Below are 17,648 nucleotides of genomic sequence, written 5' to 3' on the forward strand. Positions count from 1 at the left end.
TAACGGCACCTGAAGGAACCTGGGGTAGATCATGTCAGACACCCAGGGGTTCCCACAAGCCCAGCAAACTTGTGGCTGAACGTCCAGCCTGTCCCTCACCTCAACAACACTTTGTGGGGCTTTGCTGGTCCTGATTGTCCCCCTGAGCCACTGCTACCATGCAGCTCCTGAACTTTGCCAGTGAGAGAGTTGTACACCCCTTGAAGAGAAGTTGGAAATCCCAGCACATCCATCTTAACAAGTTTTATTACAGCCTGCCAGTTTAGACTAATGACTAATTTACTATATAAAATATCAGCAGCATTTTTTTATTTTCTTAATTAATTATCTCAAACAAAGGTGAAATTTATAAAGTGTCCAGAAACAGTGTGCATTGTAAAATCGCCTTGCAGCAGGAGATGAAATTATTGCTAACACAGGATCAAGTTATTACTGTATTGACTTAGTTACTTTATGATTTTGTAATGGATTTCTTCCTTATTTTCTTGGGATTGTGGCATTCGTGATTGCATTAAAGTCTGTTAATCTATGCAAATATCATTAGGCACCACTAACAACCTCAGCAACTTTCCTCCATTCCAAGGACTGTGCTAAGTACTTAGCCTGTGTGGGTCACTTCTGGTGGCAGAGAGGAAAGCCAGGCAGGAGGATGTTCTCTTGGGAAGCCAGAGCTCTCCACACACAGCCCAGCACAAGGCAGAATGGGTGGCACTTCTTTGTTAAAAGGCACCTGTCCAGGGGGCCAGGGATTTAGCTCAGTGGATCTGCCGTCTGCCTCGCAAGCGGAAGGTCCAGAGTTTGAACCCCGGTACCAAAAAAAAAAAATCCACCTGTCCTGGGTGGAAATTCTCATTCGCTTAGCATCTGTCATAGAACAACATGGTTCTGTAGAAGCATCTTACTCTCTTCCAGCTACGATAACAAAATACCAAACTGCACAGTTTATAAACAATAGAAATTTAGCTCTCACAATGGAGTCCAGAAAGCCCAAGATCAGCATGCCAGCAGATTTGGTGTCTAATAACCTTATTTGATAGAAAAAGGAGAGACAAGCTCCCTCAGGCCTCTTTTATAAGGGCATTAATCCTATTCCTAGGGCTCTGCCCTCATGACCTAATGGCCTGCCAAAGGTCTCTAGTGCCATCACTTTGTGGGTAGGTCTTCAATGTATGAATTTTGGGAGGACATAAGCATTCAGACCACAGCAGGGAACATAAAGACTTGCTGTGCTAGGACAAGGGACTGGTCTCTTTTTTGAGGGCTAAGAAGAATGCTGCATCTGACCGTGGGTGCTGTCTGAATAGGGTCGGACGCAATAGGTGTTCTAGAGGATGCCTGTGGACCCTGGAGACTAGGATGTCCCCAGTGTGGAGGGATAGAAGAGCTTTGTGAGAAGAAGTAACCACCCCGTGAGCAGCTTCCAGTCCATCAAAGGCATCCTAAATACCCATGGCCTCACCAAGCAGGTCATCAGGCCAGCTTATGGCCACAGTTGACACTGGTTTCCAGCCCAGGCGGGCCATGAGACCAGTCTGAGCCCCCTGCCCCAATCCCAGAGCTGGTTGCAGTCTGTGGGAAACCAAATCGAAAACCCTAGCTGCTAAACTCAAACTGCTATTTGTTTTTCACTGAAGATCCTGATCACACCAGGGTATGGGATAGAGTGCTGCAGGTGTGGGTCCTGGCTCCCTTCCCAGCCTAGAGCTTGCTCGGGCTACGCTACTCTTCTGTCTGTGTTACTGTCACTCTTCATTCCAGCGGTGCTTATGGAGCTTGTGCTCTGTGGCAGACACAAATCCGGGTCCTCTATGTCGTGCAAAGACACAAAGCTCCTATCCCCACACCAGCAGGGATGCTGACTCACAGTTGTTAACTGGAAACGGTTGTGGGATGCAGTCACTCTTGCTGTCTGAGTGATCATTTTGGCCATATCGAAGGGTTAGCTGAAGGTTCAAGTTCAGAGAACGGCAGAAATGGCCCAGGTGGAGACCAGGGCTAGGGACCAGTTTATTAACTGAATATCTGGGGTGGTCTCTGCCCCCCATAGCCCTGCCTCTGGATGGGAAAGGTTTGCTCTTGTGGTGAGCTGGGCCTAGCCTGGGATTCACTGGGCTGCAGTGCTTGCTCCTCCCCACCTCCCACTGCCCTCCTTGGATCAGCATTGCCAGACTTCTCAAGGTTAAGGAGCCATATTTAACATCAAAAATGCATCAGCACCCCCCTTGACAGATGTTATACTTTGAGCACCCATTGTTTGAGAGAATGCAAAATGACAAAAAGCTACCTTGAATTCGGTAGTGCTTTCAAATGGATTTGTACTTTTTAAATCACAACAGCATCTATACGCATTTGAAAAATAGTCACATATGCCTGCTTATGAAGCATTTCTGATGCAGTCAGCTGACAAAGCTGGAGGTGCTTGAGACCAGTCAGGCTGACACTACTGCCCTGGGCCATGGAGCTGTTTGCTATGGGTAAGAGGAGAATGGGGACAGGCAAGGAACACTGTCTGGCCCCCAAGGGATGACCCAGACTTCTCTTCTCCAGTTCCTTTTTCCATTAGCCTCTTCAGCCTCCTCTTTCTCACTCTAAGCCCATACTGGGATTGGGTAGCTCCTTGCCTCCTGCTCGTATGTATACCCTGCCCACTGGGCACCCTGTGGTTACTGCAGGCCCTCCCCGCCAGCCAGCCTGCCCTCTTCAGCCTCCCCAGCTGTGCACTATCTCCCAGGCAGCTGGCTCCACCTCCCTAGCTCCTGGCCTCCACTGGCCCCTAATCCTTTCCTGCCCTGCCCCCTCTCTGCTTCTAGTACTTCTAGTACTCAGGTAGTATAGAACTGAAAGCTGCTGGGTCCGTTTGATCATAAGGACATTTTTGGACAAAATCAGTCCTGTTAAGGTGACAAGAGCTACCACTTTGAAAGGCTTCCCTGCAGAGGGTAATGCTGAGTGCAGAGGTGTGGAACCCCAAAGATGGAATTCCAGGCCTGTGTGAGTAATGCTGTATAGCCTGGGACAGAGAAGGCGTGGTACAGCTGACAGAGATGCCCCGCTCCACTCCCACTCACCGTACTCACTACACGTATGAGCATCTGCCTGTTCCTTAGCCTCTCTGAGCCTTAGTCAGCTGGTCCGTGAAATGGGCATGTGATCATGCTTTAGTGAAGCACAGTAGTGAGAAGTGGGTGGAATGTTGGGAACGCCCAGCTGGCCCCAGGCTGTCAGCATAAGCAAAAGGGCAGCCACAGCATTCCTGATGGAAAAGCCTGGCTGCAGCAGAGCAGGAGGACCAGCTGGGGGCAGCAGCCAGCAAGCCAGGGTCTTCACTCGATTCATTCACTTCCAGAGCACCTGCTTCAGGCAGAGCGGCCCCATAGTGCTTGCCACCCCAAGTCCCTCAAACCTAGTGCTGCAGAGCCTTGCAAACAAGTGCTTGAGCTGCATACAGAGACGAAAGGCAGGAAGCCTGTGCTCAGGGCCACGGCCTCAGCCAGGACGATGCTGCATCTTAGCAAACTCTCCATGCTCAGTGGTGTACCACCCCCTCTGTTGGCCTTCATCTCTTCTCACCCTAGCACCCCCATCATGCTCTGCCCTTCCATGGCTGGGTCATTTGGTCTGAATTTAGAAGGCTTTATACAAAGGGGCCAAGTCTTTATTTTTAATCTCCTAACACAGCACCTTGCACATGGTTTGTTGACTGACTATATGACAGGCTGGTGAATGGTTGGAGGGATCCAGGGTAACCCATAGTTGTCATGCAGGTTTCTGAGATGTGGAAGATCCTCTTTCTGTCACTCTGCAAACTGAGCTTCCTGCCAACCAAAAGGCTTCAGGAGACCCCTTAAAAGACAAGAGCAGCGTCTTCTGCTGTTAGCAATGGCAGCCACGCACTGCAGATAGGATGCTGCCACCCTTCTAAACATTTTGCTCCCTGGAGGAAGCTGACACTCCCCTCACACTCTCATTTGTCATTGGATATAACGTAAATCACACTGGCCCTAGAGCCCTCTGCTCTCCTGAGCTCAGCAAAGCCTCATGGCCACCTAGTCTGGTGAGCAGGGAACTGGGGCTGCCTTCTACCTGGTGGATGACAACTCAGGTACCAGACCACCAGGGTTAAAATTCTGGCTTTGCTGTTGATCAGCTTAGGGACTTCTAATGAACTGCCAAACCTCTCTGTGACTCAGTTTCCTCATTTCTAAAACTGGGGTGACAGTGGTACCCACATATGAAGTGTTTTGAGCAGTGCTTGGTCTGTGGTGGGGGCTCAAGACAAATGAGCTATCCTTGTCCTCTCTGAGGACACGGTCCTTGACTGAGCAAATGAATGGATGGATCTCTCCACACACCATATGGGCCAGCACCTGCTGTCCAACTGCAGGGGCTGAGTCAGGCACACCACACTCCAAAGGCAACCTGCTCTGTGGGGCTGAAGGCCATGGCCTTGGCCTTTGAGGAGCAAGCACTTAAACTGGAGCTGTTCTCTCCACAGGCAGGGAGCTCCTCATCAGGAACAGTTGGGGCTCAGGAGGTAGTCCTGGCCTGGTGGTAGGCTCAGGAGAATCGAGAGAATCTTCAGGTGTCCACAGTAAGCCAGCCCAGTTGCAACCTGTGGTATTGACAAACCCACCAGAAAATGGAAAAGTTCAGGGCCAGAGGTGAAAGAGAAGTTTGTTTGTAGTAGGCGTTGAGCAGATGAAGTCTCCTTCTTCGGAGAGGTGTGAGTGGCCATGACTAGTTTTCTAATCTTTTGCATTTAGATTCCATTATCTGAAGTCCGCAGAAACATCTTGGCTAGCCATCCATCCACATTTACCTATCACTATTTATGTGCCATCCATCATAAATCTATCTGCTTTCTGCAATTGTTTTTTTCTCATCTGTGTATCTATCATCTAACATTTAATCTGGATATCTCGCCTTTATTAATCATGTCTACCGTCCATCCATCTCTGAGTCTACTGGAGTCCATTATCAGTCATGAGTTAATACACTGTGTATTTAAGCATGGGGCCCCCCGGAGGGATAGGGTGGCTGGATCAAAGTAGGAGAGGAAGAAAAACAGAGGGCTGATGAGAGAAGAGCCTGAGACTTTCTTCTCAAAGCAGGGCTGGCCTGATGGGTGGAGAGAAGAATAGGGGCTTGCAAGACATTGGGGATTTGCTGACCTAGAACTCTACCTCCCCAAATTAGGACAAAGTCTTTCAGGATGACTGCGAGTGATGGAAGGAATGCCCAGGCTCAGGTGTCAGGGCATGGAAGGTGGGTGCTGCCATCCTCTTGGCATCAACAGAACCCAGAATCCTGCAGACGGCAGGGCTGTACACTTGCCAGCAGGTGGAGGGCCAGAGATGCAGTGCCCAAGGAGAGATAGCAGCCTGGAGAAGACTGATCACAGCACTCTGCAGCCCTGGCTGCCCATTGGCATCACCTGAGTAGCTCTCAAAACCCAAAACTCAAAATACTGATGCCTGAACTCCAGACAAATCAATCAAAGCCACATCTCAGAGGTCAGCCCTGGGCATCTGTATTTTGAAGGTCCCCACTGACCTTCAGAGCAGCCAGAGTTGAGAACTCCATCTTACAAATGGTAGACATCTGCTACCAATCGCCTCAGGGCTGTCCTGAAGGGGAAGGAGCAGGACTGGGGGTCTGAGCAGATCTGGAGAGGCACCTAAGACAACCTTCCTCCAGCCTGCATCCTTGGTCTTGCACAGAGGCCTGTTGGGCTCCTGCCAGAGTGTTCAGAAAGCCTCTTCACACACTTACACACACACATACACACTTACAGTGGGTCATCCTGAGGAGGTGGGGCCAGGCACCTCTGAAGACCACAACCCCCCTCAGGATCTCCAGAGGTTCTCAGCACAGTGTCCAGGGGTGTAGGGTGGGCTTCTGATCCACAGCTTCCAGGCCATTGATTCATGTGGCTCCTCCCAGGTTAGACAAGTATTGTAGACACTGAGACACATGTACCTTCCCAGAAAGCCAGACAGCAGGCTGTTTGCACCTCCATTGCCCACAGGATGTGAAGTCTTGCCTTCAATGTTAAAAATGGACAGTAGGTCAGAGGGGCAGGTGGTTTGCCCTGCTCCCTGGCATGCCATGCTGTATCCCTGATAGGGACAGGAGGACACCGTGAGTGCCCACTGTAAGACTGAGGGCCTTGCCAAATGCTCCGAGGAGCTGACTGCAGCGAAGAACACCGAGGGAGGAACACACCGGACAAGTTGGAAAGTAAAACAGACCTTTATTAGTTTGGCCAGATGGCACTCCCAAAGCAAAGTAGCTTAGAGAGGCAACTGGCTCAGAGTCCAAGGCTGTTCTTATAGGGGGTTGAGGGGGAAGTTAACATATAGAATTAAAGAAAAGGGACAAAGGTTAGTGGTCGACTGTCACGTATTGATGGTCAGCAGACATTTGCAGCTTGTTCTATAGATTGTGGTGTTCGGAACATCAGTTCTGGGCAAACAAGGAGTTGAGTAGTTTACTTTGGGACTTTAGGTCTGTTACAGATTTTATCTAGTGTCCCAAAACTAACAAGCATCTTTATCCATTAACTCTCATTCAATCACAGTTGGGGCTGGGGGGTTTTATGATTACAGAGTTATGCAGTCCCACACCCACCCTCTCTGGGAGACGGTGAGAAGCTGTGCCACAGCTGGGAGGACCTGACACTCTCTGAGGGGCAGCCTGTAGCCAGAGCAGAGGCTGGCCTGCGGCTGCATCAACTGCAGACAGCGACAACTGCTTCACAGCCTTGTTACCATGCAGCTAGGCCACTCAGCTAACCAGCCCCTTCGCTGCAGTAATAGAGACAAACGGCTCCAAGTGGGTCTTTTATTTCTTCCCCAGCACTTGTGGCCACCTGGAGTCAATTCTTTGCCCCGTCAGTGAGAGGTTTTTGATGCTGGCTCTCGGTCTCTCCTCCTCTGGCTCCATCCTCCCTTGTGGACCACCCTGCCCCTCCCCAGCCCCTGCAGCAACTCCTCCCCTAGCTGGAATGAAGCTCTGTTTTGTCTGTCTCCTTGAGAGCCGAGGACAAACTGGCCATAATTTATGCTCCCACATGATATAAAGGGAAAAAAGGCCCCATTATGCTATAAATTATCCCATGATGGGTGAAATGCCAGAGAGTGTGCCAGTCACCAGCGGAAACCCCATTAGACAACAGGGTTCGGCTGCTGAGAAGTCCCCACAGAACTCCAGGCCTTCTGTCGTGTGCACGCGCCTGGTAAGGATAATGTAGCAGATCAGATATATAATCAGTTACCTGGAGAGATGGCTGCGCACCACCGCCCCAGTGAAAGGTGACTTCTACAGAGAGCTGCTGCAGTATCCCAGGCTGCCACCCTGAGGCCTGACACAGGGCCACACACAGAGGGCCTGGGGGACAAAGACAAAGGAAGAAGAGGGTAGGTATGGCCTTGAGGCCCCTCACCTGCACCAAAGCCCAGGGCTCAGCTCCTGCCAACTCAGGATTTCATGCCAGTGCATCACTTCTCAGAACACGAGAGAGGAGGTAAAGGAACCATTCATCCCCACCTCTCAGATGGTGGTAAACAGACCCCAAGTTCTAGTTCTGCCTCCCCAAGCATGCTGAAGGCAAGCAGCCACACATCTGCCCTGAGCAGGATTCAGGGCCCAGGAAGGGCTTTAGTTTCTAACAGAGGGACGGAATTTGGGGGGATTGTGCCGGATTTCAGACCTCTGCGCCAGACTGGAGGACAGAGAAGGCCTTTGGAGCCCAGAACACATCAAGACAATCAGGCTTTGGGCAGAGAGATGAGCAAGACTGTGGACAGATTGTAAGGCTAACTGGGGGCATTTGGGCGATCAGGAACGGCCATGAGCCTACTTTCTTGGAGCTGGGCAGCAGGCAATGGGTGCCCCACTCATCCCCCCTCCCAGGCTCTGAGCCAAAGCCCTGGTTCTCGAAAAGCAATATGGTTACTGGGCCTTTTGCCAGTTTTCTGTGCAGAAATGGAAGAGTGGAGAGGGCAGAAAGTGAGAACTTCAGGTGGTACCATTTTCCCTCAGGAAGAAGGGGGATCTGGGAGCTCAACTTCATTCAGACTACCTGAGAGTATGTGAATTCTTGGGAAAGATACTTGACTTCTCTGTGTCTCAGCGTCTTCACGTGTGGAAGAAATAATAAAATACGCACTATTTTATGAGAGGGCTTGGCTTGGTGTCTGGTTTCCAGTAATTGATGGATAAATAAGAACCATTCTGATTCTCACTATTGGTGCTTTTAACTACCTCCTGGAGTGAGTGAGTCACAGCTCCAACCTTGGGCAGCATACTGCTGAGCTCCAGGGAGGGAGCTGGTCCTGATGGTCTAGCAGGGCTGACCTGGGCCATGGAGGCTCTGTAATGTTGGAGGGGGAGCCTGCAGGCTGCTGTCATTCAGGGGCTGGGTGACATGGAGATGGGGTGGAGGCAGAGTCCAGTGAGTCACAGAAGACTCAGGTGCTGTGGATTAGGAGCTAGACTGAGCCCAAAGAGGGTGTGGTGGGCAGGGAGGATGGGGCAGGCAGGAATGCACCTGGGCTCTGAGGCCCAGGCCAAGCTTCCAATGGTTAGAAGTGAAGGCCGTAGGCCTCGAGGAGGGTGCTTAGAGCCCAGTGGGTGGAAGAAGGGGGAAGATGTGTGTGTACGTGTGTGCGTCATTGCTGACCTCACTCTGCACATCCTTTCACATTTTCTATTCTGCACTCTGGCCAGGATGCTTGCCCCTGCTTCTCCCACCTAGCAAACCGTGTCTGTGAGCCCTTCAGGATCCAGCTCAAGGCTCGTAGATACCTCTTTCTCCCCCACCCCCACCAGGGCTCACAGTGCTCATCACCCCAGACTCAGTGCTTGCCCTATGACTGGTGCCCACTCACCTCCAGGGTACACTCATTTCTCACTTCCTTAGGATTCCCAGAGGTCAATACATTTATTGACTGGTCTCCAATACATTTATTCACATCAACAAATATTTACTGAGCATCCACTATATGCCAGGTCCTGTAGGCACTGGGCATTTAGCAATGAATGGAATGAATGTGGGCACCACGTTTATGAAGAAGGGGTAGGGGGCAGTGGAGCGTGTGTGCCTGTGCAGCCCTTTACAGGCCATGTGGCCACTTGGACTTGTTCTCAGAGGGGGATGGGAGCCACTGTGGGTTGTAGCAGGGGAGAAGCAGGCTCTGTCTCAGACTTTAACAGACCCTCAGGTTGCTCTGGGGAGAGCAAATGGCAGGGGTCTAGTAGGTGTCTGTAAAGGAGACAAAGAGGCGATGGTCTTGACTGGGTGGCTCCACCCAAGGGAGGGGGGATGCAGATCCTAAGCATTGGGAAGGCAGAGCTGGCAAAGGAATGAAGGTGAGGGGGACTGGATACGGGTTTCCAGCTCCTGCCTCCTCCCACCCCAACATCAAACAGCACTAGTCCCAGAGGGAACAGAGCAGATCAAGGCCTGGCACTGCCTCACCCAGGGGGCCAGAGGCGGGCAGGCGAGGGTCTTCATTTGCATTCCACTGCACCCCCACCCCCAGTCCCCATCCTAGCAGCCTTTGATCTGGTTTGATGTCTCTTTCAGCCTCTTCCCAGGCAGGAAGGCTTTCATCCTCAGGAGGCAACTCCAGCCCAGCTGCTGGCTTGGGCTCAGGCTCGGGCTCTGGCACAGCATGGCAGGTGAAGTTGGGAGAATTCACTACATGTTGAGGCCCCTCCTGAGGCCCGGGCAGTGCACCTATGTCCCTGGGGCAGGGACTGTTTCTTAGCAGGGCAGCCGACCTGGTCACACAGCTACAGGGTGATCCAAACCCAGGCCTCTAGTGTGGACATCAGTCCTGGAAACCGGCTGTATCAATCTAACAGTGGGCAACTGATGGCTGCTCAGGCTCCTGGGAAGGAAGTGTGGACCCCTGCCCTGCCCACTACCTCCTGCCAGGAAGGTCTGAGGCAGTGAGATGGCGCTAATAGGGCTGGCAAGGGCTTTGCCTCTGGACTTGGGGGTGGGGTGATCAGGGCAACCTTGAAACTTGCACAGACGTGGATTCAGGTGAATGAGTTTGGTCCCGTGGGAGCTGTGGGTGCTTGACTGATTTGATGGAGAGAATTCATGGAAGGGGCTTATAGGGAAGCTCAGAGTAGCTCTGGGGAAAATGTCTCTTGTTCTGGCTCAGTCCAGGTAGGCTCCTAGAGGAGGCTGGGAAGCATCTTAGTAGTCTCTGAAATGCTGACAGACGGGCAGGGTGGTTGCAAAGGGAAGCTGGCTTCTCAGGCTGGCTTGGGCCCACATGACTTTGTTCAGTTCTGTGTTCCCACGGGTCCTCTCTACATCTCTGCAGAGTGGGCAGGGCAGTCCCATTGGCTGGCATCCCTTATGGATGAGCAGTAGTAATGGCCATAACAGTGATGATAACTCACATTTATTGAACATATACTCTGTGCAGGCACTGGGCTAAAGCCTCATGTAGCTTAACTCACCTTTCATATGGTCCTGGCCAGGTAGGGGAAATGCCTCATCTAAGACTGAACAGCCAAAAAGTGGTAGAGCCAGGATCTGACAAACAGCCTGTTTCCTGTCTGCATCTGCCTGGCTTCTCCATCACTTTCACCCCACCCTACTCCCAGGAAAGGGCCTCCCTGCTCCACAGGTGAAATTGAAGCCAGGGAGCATCCCCTTTACCCTAGCCTCATGTCTGGGGCCCTCAGGCACCAATCACCTGGTCCTGGGATCTACGAGGCACCCGGCAGTCAACACACAACCCCAACCCGGCAGTCAACACACATCCCCAAGGGCCCTTCGTAGTCTGCAGGAGTCCAGACTCTGCTCAGCAGCTGAGGGGCAGGGTCTTGGGGTGGTCACATCTCTGAGCACTTGTTGGTTCTGCCTACCCCAGAACCAAAGACTCTAGGAGTGGGAGAAAAGCCTAGTGAAAATCGACAAAATCATCATGAATGTCTGGTAGTTTCACCCCATTCCCGAACTGCTGCCTTTGAGCCGCCACATCTCCCAGCAGCCCCTTTGTCCATCCACCAGCCACAGACCTCAAAGCCATTTATTCCCACAGGACCCCTGGCCCCAGGGTTCTCCTCCACTCAGTCCCACCCCCAACTCTCCCTCAGCAGCTGGAGGGAAGAGAATAGTAAAAGTCTATTGCAGTAATAAAAGGCATTAACCATCTGAACACTCGTCCACAGTGCCCAAGCAGCCGTCTATCCTTAAGCAGAAAATATTGTTTAGTGCCGATGGTAATGAGCGAATCAAATTTTGAAAATTAAACCGGAATTTGAGCATTAGCACTAGGATGCTGGCATTTGGCAAGTCAAGTGGCACTGCTGTCACCCTCCTCCTCTCCCCTCAGGGACCACTCACCCTGCAAGGCTAGCTAGCAAGATGCTCCCTGTGAGGTTTGGATGGGAGGCAGTGGCTAAGGCTGCCTCCTGGGGCGGGGGGTGGGGGTGGGGGGTCCTAATCCTGATGTTCCACCACGAGGCAGGATGCTTCTGTTTTCTAAACACTCCTTTTAAAATGCAAATCCTTCCACCCATCCCCATTCTGCCCTGACGTCCTGAGACAAATGAGTGCAGGAATCTTTATCTCTCTCAGAGAGGCAGAGATTCTGGCACCCAGCTGTCTTTTCATAAGACCTATGGCTTCCCAGAAGGTGTCACCGAATGCATTTTATAGGTCAGGAAACCAAAGCTCAGAGTCAGATTGAGGTTCTGGGAGCATGAAAAGGATTTCTGAGGCCAGAGGAATGGGAGATATATGTGTTGGTGGGAGGGAAAGGAATCACACTTCTCCAGGGTCCCCTTCTTGCATGCCCTGCTACAGGAAGGGGCTTGGGAACAGGTGACAAGAGCAGCCAAAGAAGACCCTCCATAGCTCAGCCTTTGCTCAAATTCTGCTGTGGGCCTGGCATCCGAGCTCTGCAGATTATGCCTTCTCCTTCAGGAAGCCTTCAGAGTTAGCCTCATGCCCCTCCCCTAATCAGTCTCTTCTGGCTTGTGGGCCAGAGGTACTAGTCATGGTAACCAAACAGTTCGATCTGTCCTCTTACACCTGGGGCTCCATGCAGAGACTCTGAGGCCCACAATCCAAAGACTTTGGACTCTGCAGGGATCTTGGGACCATGTACAACCTCCTAACCCATTGAAAAAAAAGCCCCAAAGGGCCCCTAAGTCTCATCTCAGATCTTGCCTTTGGCCAAGTTCTCCTAGGCACACAGTAATTGCTCAATAAATGCTTGGTGGGGGAGCAACCAGAGGGGAGATCCAAGAGGTGACAGGTACTCTGGCCCTGCCCCTCTTTGAGGTGGCTGTAAACACCTTCCCCTGAGACAGAACTGGGTACTTCTGCCCACACCCTCTGGAGAAGGACACCTGGGCTCAGAGCCCAGCTCTGGGTGCAGGCAGGGCTGGAACTGGCACCCACCTTCTGTTGCCCAGACCTTCTGGGGAGTCACACGCCTGCTTCCAGTGCCACAGGTGCTCCCCCACACCCATCAACACAGCCACTTCCATTTCATCAGAACAGATGACAGCAGCAAGGGGCATGGGACTAAGAAGTCCCAGGGGTCAGAGGCAGCTGAGCCAAAAAATTGTGGGACCCTTGGTATATCTGGGGTGCTGCCTGCTCTGCAACCTGTGGCCTTGCTGTCCATCAGGCAGCATGCCAGTTCTTTTTCTTTTTTTTCTTTTTGGTACTGGGGATCGAACTCAGGACCTCACACTTGCCAGGCAGGTGCTGTGCCACTGAGCTAAATCCCCGGCTGAGCACACCAGTTTTAGAAGGTCACTCTGTGGCAGTCTCGCTGGCCTTTGCCTTGTTTAGGGACTTGCTTATTGTGGAGGGCCCATCTCTTTGTATGGACGTTGGCTCCACTGAGCAGCTCCTGTTTACTGCTGTCAAAGCAGTGCTTGGAGCAGAATCTGACACAGAGAAAGTACTCAGTGAACACTGTTGAATAAGTACAGTACATGCTCTTTGCTGTTCCCTTGCCCAGAAGGGGTCCATGTAAAGACCCCAGGTTGGGAGACATAGGGATGTCTGTGCCTGGGCTGGCCTGTGTTCAGAGGAGGCCTCTGGACTCCCAGTGCCGGCCTCTGGCTGCTCATCACATCCTGGTCCCCTTGGGATCTGGGTGACTTGGTTCATTTCTACACTGGCCCTGAAGCCTCTCCTCTCCTCACCTCTCTTGGCCAGTCCCAGCAGCACCTGCCTGAACTCCTTTTCAGAGGAGCAGCAGACTCCCACATCCTGGCCATGGGAGGTAATGGCAGAGGGCTTGCAGATGAGGAGGAGACCACCAGAGGCTGCCAATTACACAGGGGCCTTGGCTTAGACAGCTGGGCAGTGGCCAGAAGCTGCTCAGCCTACCTCAGATGTTAAAGGAGGGTGGGTACTTACTGGAGAGATCGAGTCATCCTCTGAGACCCTTGCAAGGTTGGCATCAGATCCAAGATATCAGCTAAATGGGCTCACTGATCACCTAACAGAGCTTGGGATGGTGCCTGGGCAAAGTGGCCAGAATGGATGTAGGCAGAGGGTGTGGGGAATAGGGAAATGTCATCTGTGTTGGGTGGTCAGCCACAGCCTGAGTCTGACCTAGCTTATTATTTCAGGTGCCTTCCCCACCCTGAGAAATGGATCCTATGACCTCTCTGCTCTGTGACCTCCGTCCCCACACAGCAGGGCTGGGCTTTCTGGCTAACCAGGGCAAGGCAAACAAAGGTGGCCCAGCATCCCATTTCCTCTTCCTCCTGCATAGAGAAGCCCAAGTTGTCCTGTTATTACTGCCTGCCAGGCATTGTCCCTGCAGTGTCTTCTGGAACTTAGCAACCACAATTCGAGGAGGGCCTAAATGACCCCATTTTATTGACCTAGAAAGCTGAGGTGTAGAGCAGTTAAAGAGTAGGGTATGAACCATGGAGCCTGCCCAGGAGGGCCCCCTAGAACTCAGAATCCTTCAAGCTTGTGGTCTGAAAGACAAGCCTTAGGACCACTCTCACCAAACCCAAGTGGAAACAAAGGAGTGCAAACTGAACACATCTGAGGATCCTAGGAACAAACATTTGAGTAGGATGGAGTGAATGGAGAATACCTGAGAAAGTGAGTGTGGAGTCAGCTTTCTTTGGTTTCTTGCAGCCTTCCATGAAGGTAGACTGGGTGTGGTTTCCCTGGGGAAATTGAGATGGACAGGAAAGGGGAAGCCTGCACCCCTACTCATTTAGAAAGCTCTCAAGAGGAGGCTCATAGGCCTACAACTGGGGACTCTACAGCAAAGAGATACTTCAGGGCAGGGGAAAAGGAATTAGCAAAAGGCAGGGGGGAAAAACACTGGCAAAGGGAAGAGGCTGGATAGAGAGGCCCATGTGGATGAATTTTAATGCAATCAGAAAGCTGCCATAATGATAATAAAGGAACACATTCAGACGTCAGGAGAGAGAAAGCAAAGAGCTGCGTGCTGGCATTTAAATCAGGCTCTGCGGAGGAGGTGCCTTCTCTTCCCTGCCTTTTTCTTTCTGAGGGATGAAATGGAATTTTTAGGAAGGAGAACCAGAGAATAGCAAGGGGCAAGTCCTTGCCTTGTAGTTTTTCTGGAAATCCCCTTTAATCTGAGCCTTTAAAAGGCACCAAAGGTTGGGGGTGCTGGTCTTTGCTTCAGAGAAGTTTCAGTCGTCCACTAAAGAAATGAGACCTCTTTTCACTTCAAGTGAAATGATGCTGCTGCACCGGAAGGCCCAAAGGTCCCCTACCTTTTTCTCTGTGTCTTTCTTTCTGCCCATTTCCTCCTTGCTCTTTATCTCTAATTCTTTTTCCTCTGTCTCTTGCCATTGTCTTTCCCCATCTCCACTCCTAACTCCACCTCCTCCCATCCCACTACACTTCACCCCTTCCAGTCACACTCTTTCTTCCTCTTGCTTCCCTTGTCCCTGCTGCTCCCACCCCACAGCTTGGAGTTGGTGAGCCAGGCCTGAGCCCTAGAGCTGGGGTGGGGTGTGCCTCAAAGTCCTACTGTGACTTGGAGCCCGGTTTAGCAGGCCCGGCTGGGGTAGGCAGTGGGGCCTGGGGCCCCAGGCCCAGAGCTTTGTTGAAAGCCCAGCTATGGTGAGGGCCAGGCTGATGTTCCCTGACCCAGAACTGGTAACAAGAACTGATACTAAGTCTGGGGGTTACCAGAGGAGCAGGCACCCAGCACTATCTCATGACTGGGAATGTGCCCAGTGCAGAGTGCATCGGGGCTGAGAGGTGCCCACAGGGCAGTGGTCAGGGCTCTCTGTAGAGGGGGACATGGGATGAATTGTTGATTTGCTCCAGACCCCAGAAGAGCCCCCCCCACGCCACTCTCCTGGCAGTGAGGGCTCTCTGGGGGAAAAGGTACTGACCACCCTGAGTACACAGGGACATCGGGTCCTTGAGTGCCCCCATGTTCAGAGGAAATCGCAAATAAGTGGCCAATTGCAATTTGTGGGGAGTGATCTGTACTTCCACAGCCTTGTCTGTGTGTCAATCATCTACCAGTCCACAAACATCTAGTGCGTACCCACTGAGCGCTGCCACCACTGGGACACAGTTCCAGTTACTATGCTGCATGTTTAGCCAAGCCATGTTAAACAACAGTTCATCATGCTTGTGGATTCTGAGGGTCAGGAATGCACAGGACTCAGCATGGAAGGCCTGTCTCTGCTCCAGGATGTCTGGGCCTCAGGTGGAAGACTAGCCGGATGGGAGCTGAAATTATCTCACAGATTGGTGGCTGGTGTTGGCAGTCAGCGGGGGGACATCAGTGGACTCCTTGTGGGATCATTGCGTCTTCACACCATGGTGGTTGGCTTTGTCAGAGCAAATATGCCCCCAAAGAGAGAGGCAGCTGGGTGCTGCTCCCTTTCACAACCTAGTCTCTGCCAGGGATTTAGCTCAGTGGTTCCCGCACCTGCTTGGCAAGCGCAAGGTCCCGAGTTCGATCCCAGGTACCAAAAACAAACAAAAACAACCTAGCCTCAGAAGTCCCTGGGACCACTCTTGCCATTCTTCATTTGCGAGAGCAGTGCCAACAGAGGGGGAAATGACACTGAGGGAAGAGCACATGCGGCAGAGATCCTTCTGCAGTCAAGTACAAGCTGCTGCAGATCCACACAGCCCAGTGGGACCCCCATCTCCTTGAGCACGCAGCTGAGTGGGGCCGACAAGCTACTTGACAGTTGTCACATGTGTATAGGGGTTGCTGAGGCACCTCCAGGAATAGGCTCCCCTAAAGTGCTCAGGGCTGAATCTTAGTGTGAACCCATCAGAGAGCTAAACCACTGGCTGCATGTCCAGTGGAGGTAAAAGTGACGGAGAAAGGGGTGCCCCTGGGAATGACGTGCATGTCTCATTCAGTCAGTTCCTTCCATAACCATGAGGGCCTACTATGTGCCAGGCAATGCTGCTGCAGAAGAGTCCTGCTCTCTTTCACTGGAGAGCAGACCTGGGGGCAGGGCGGGGCAGAGACAGATGAACCACACAGGCAAAGGCACTGTCTTTTGAAGCCAGGGTGTAGGGATGGAGGACTGAGGCAGAGAAGAAGCGAGAAGAAGCACGAGGCTTTGGGGAGAAGGCAATATTTAAACTAAGATCTAGAAGAGGAGGAGGATTTAGCTTCGTGACAGGAGTGCTCGCCAAGCAGAGGGAACAGCATAAGTGAAGACATTGCAAATGATTCTGGACCCTGAAGAAGATAGCTGCACTGAGAGAAAAGGAACGCTGGGCAGCTAAACGACCCCTCATGGGCCTAGGAGACCGGCCAGATCAGGACCTGTGCTCCTTGTGTGCTGCCCGCTTCCTAGGCAGGAGGAGGCCAGGTCGCTGTCACCCGGTTCCCACCGCTCACCTACTGCCTCCTTCACCGGCTCCTCTGCCTGCGCCCTCCCTCTCCTACCCTGCCACTCTCTGCACTCATCCCCTCCCTAGGTCTTATGACCCCGCTCCCGGACTTCGCTTGCTTGAAAAAACCCCTACACGTTGTACCTGATCTTACCCTGCTGGTCCTCCCACTTTGGCTGTGAGCCCCGCCCCTCTCGCTCAGCTCCTCCCCTCCCCGCTGCCCCGCCTCCCAGGCTGAGCCCCGCCCCTCTCGCCCAGCTCCTCCCCTCCCCGCTGCCCCGCCTCCCAGGCTGAGCCCCGCCCCTCTCGCCCAGCGCCCCCCCCCCCTCCCGCTGCCCTCCCCCTCCGGCCGTGCCCTCCTTTCCCCGGCCTCCTTTCCGGCGCTGCCCGGACCCTGGCCCGGGTAAGCATCTCCTAATTTTGTTCTAGAAGATAGAAAACTCTTCGTGGGTATGCTCAATAAGCAGCAGTCCGAGGACGACGTGCGCCGCCTCTTCGAGGCCTTCGGGAACATCGAGGAGTGCACCATCCTGCGCGGGCCAGACGGCAACAGCAAGGGTGCGTGGGCCAGCAAGAGGGAGCCTTGGGCGGGTGCCTGGGAGGCCTGGACGGCGGCCCAAGGCCACTGTTGAGGAGGCCAAGGCCTGCTTGCTAAAACGCGGGCCCTCAGGGCCTTTCTGCTGCGTGCTGTGTCTCCTGCTCTGTCTCACCTGTTCCCCTCTCACCTGGGACCCGCTCTCCCCCCTTAGGGCCTCTGGGTCCCAGCTCCCTCTGAACCTTC

The 17,648-nt window shown here is 52.7% G+C and overlaps 1 protein-coding gene across 50 annotated transcripts in view; it reads left to right on the top strand.

Annotated features, from left to right (window-relative positions):
- Positions 1-17,648, top strand: part of Celf4 (CUGBP Elav-like family member 4) — a 286,009-nt gene that overhangs the window by 242,265 nt on the left and 26,096 nt on the right. For 26 of the 50 annotated variants that reach the window (XR_015442312.1, XR_015442332.1, XR_015442317.1 and 23 more), the window contains exon 4: positions 17,300-17,425. Coding sequence is in view for 46 of the 50 variants with exons in the window: in XM_087189403.1 (XP_087045529.1) it covers positions 17,300-17,425 (126 nt within the window). In the remaining 4 variants the exon portion in view is untranslated. Of the gene's footprint in view, positions 1-17,296; positions 17,426-17,648 lie in introns of all 50 variants that reach the window. The other 24 variants (XR_015442303.1, XM_021236703.2, XM_021236702.2 and 21 more) reach the window with 1 other exon arrangement.

The sequence above is a fragment of the Heterocephalus glaber genome, unplaced genomic scaffold, assembly GCF_053883595.1.
Source record: "Heterocephalus glaber isolate CG9 unplaced genomic scaffold, H.glaber_assembly_v1.0 deba00000331, whole genome shotgun sequence".
In the NCBI taxonomy this organism is placed as follows: Eukaryota; Metazoa; Chordata; class Mammalia; order Rodentia; family Bathyergidae; genus Heterocephalus; species Heterocephalus glaber.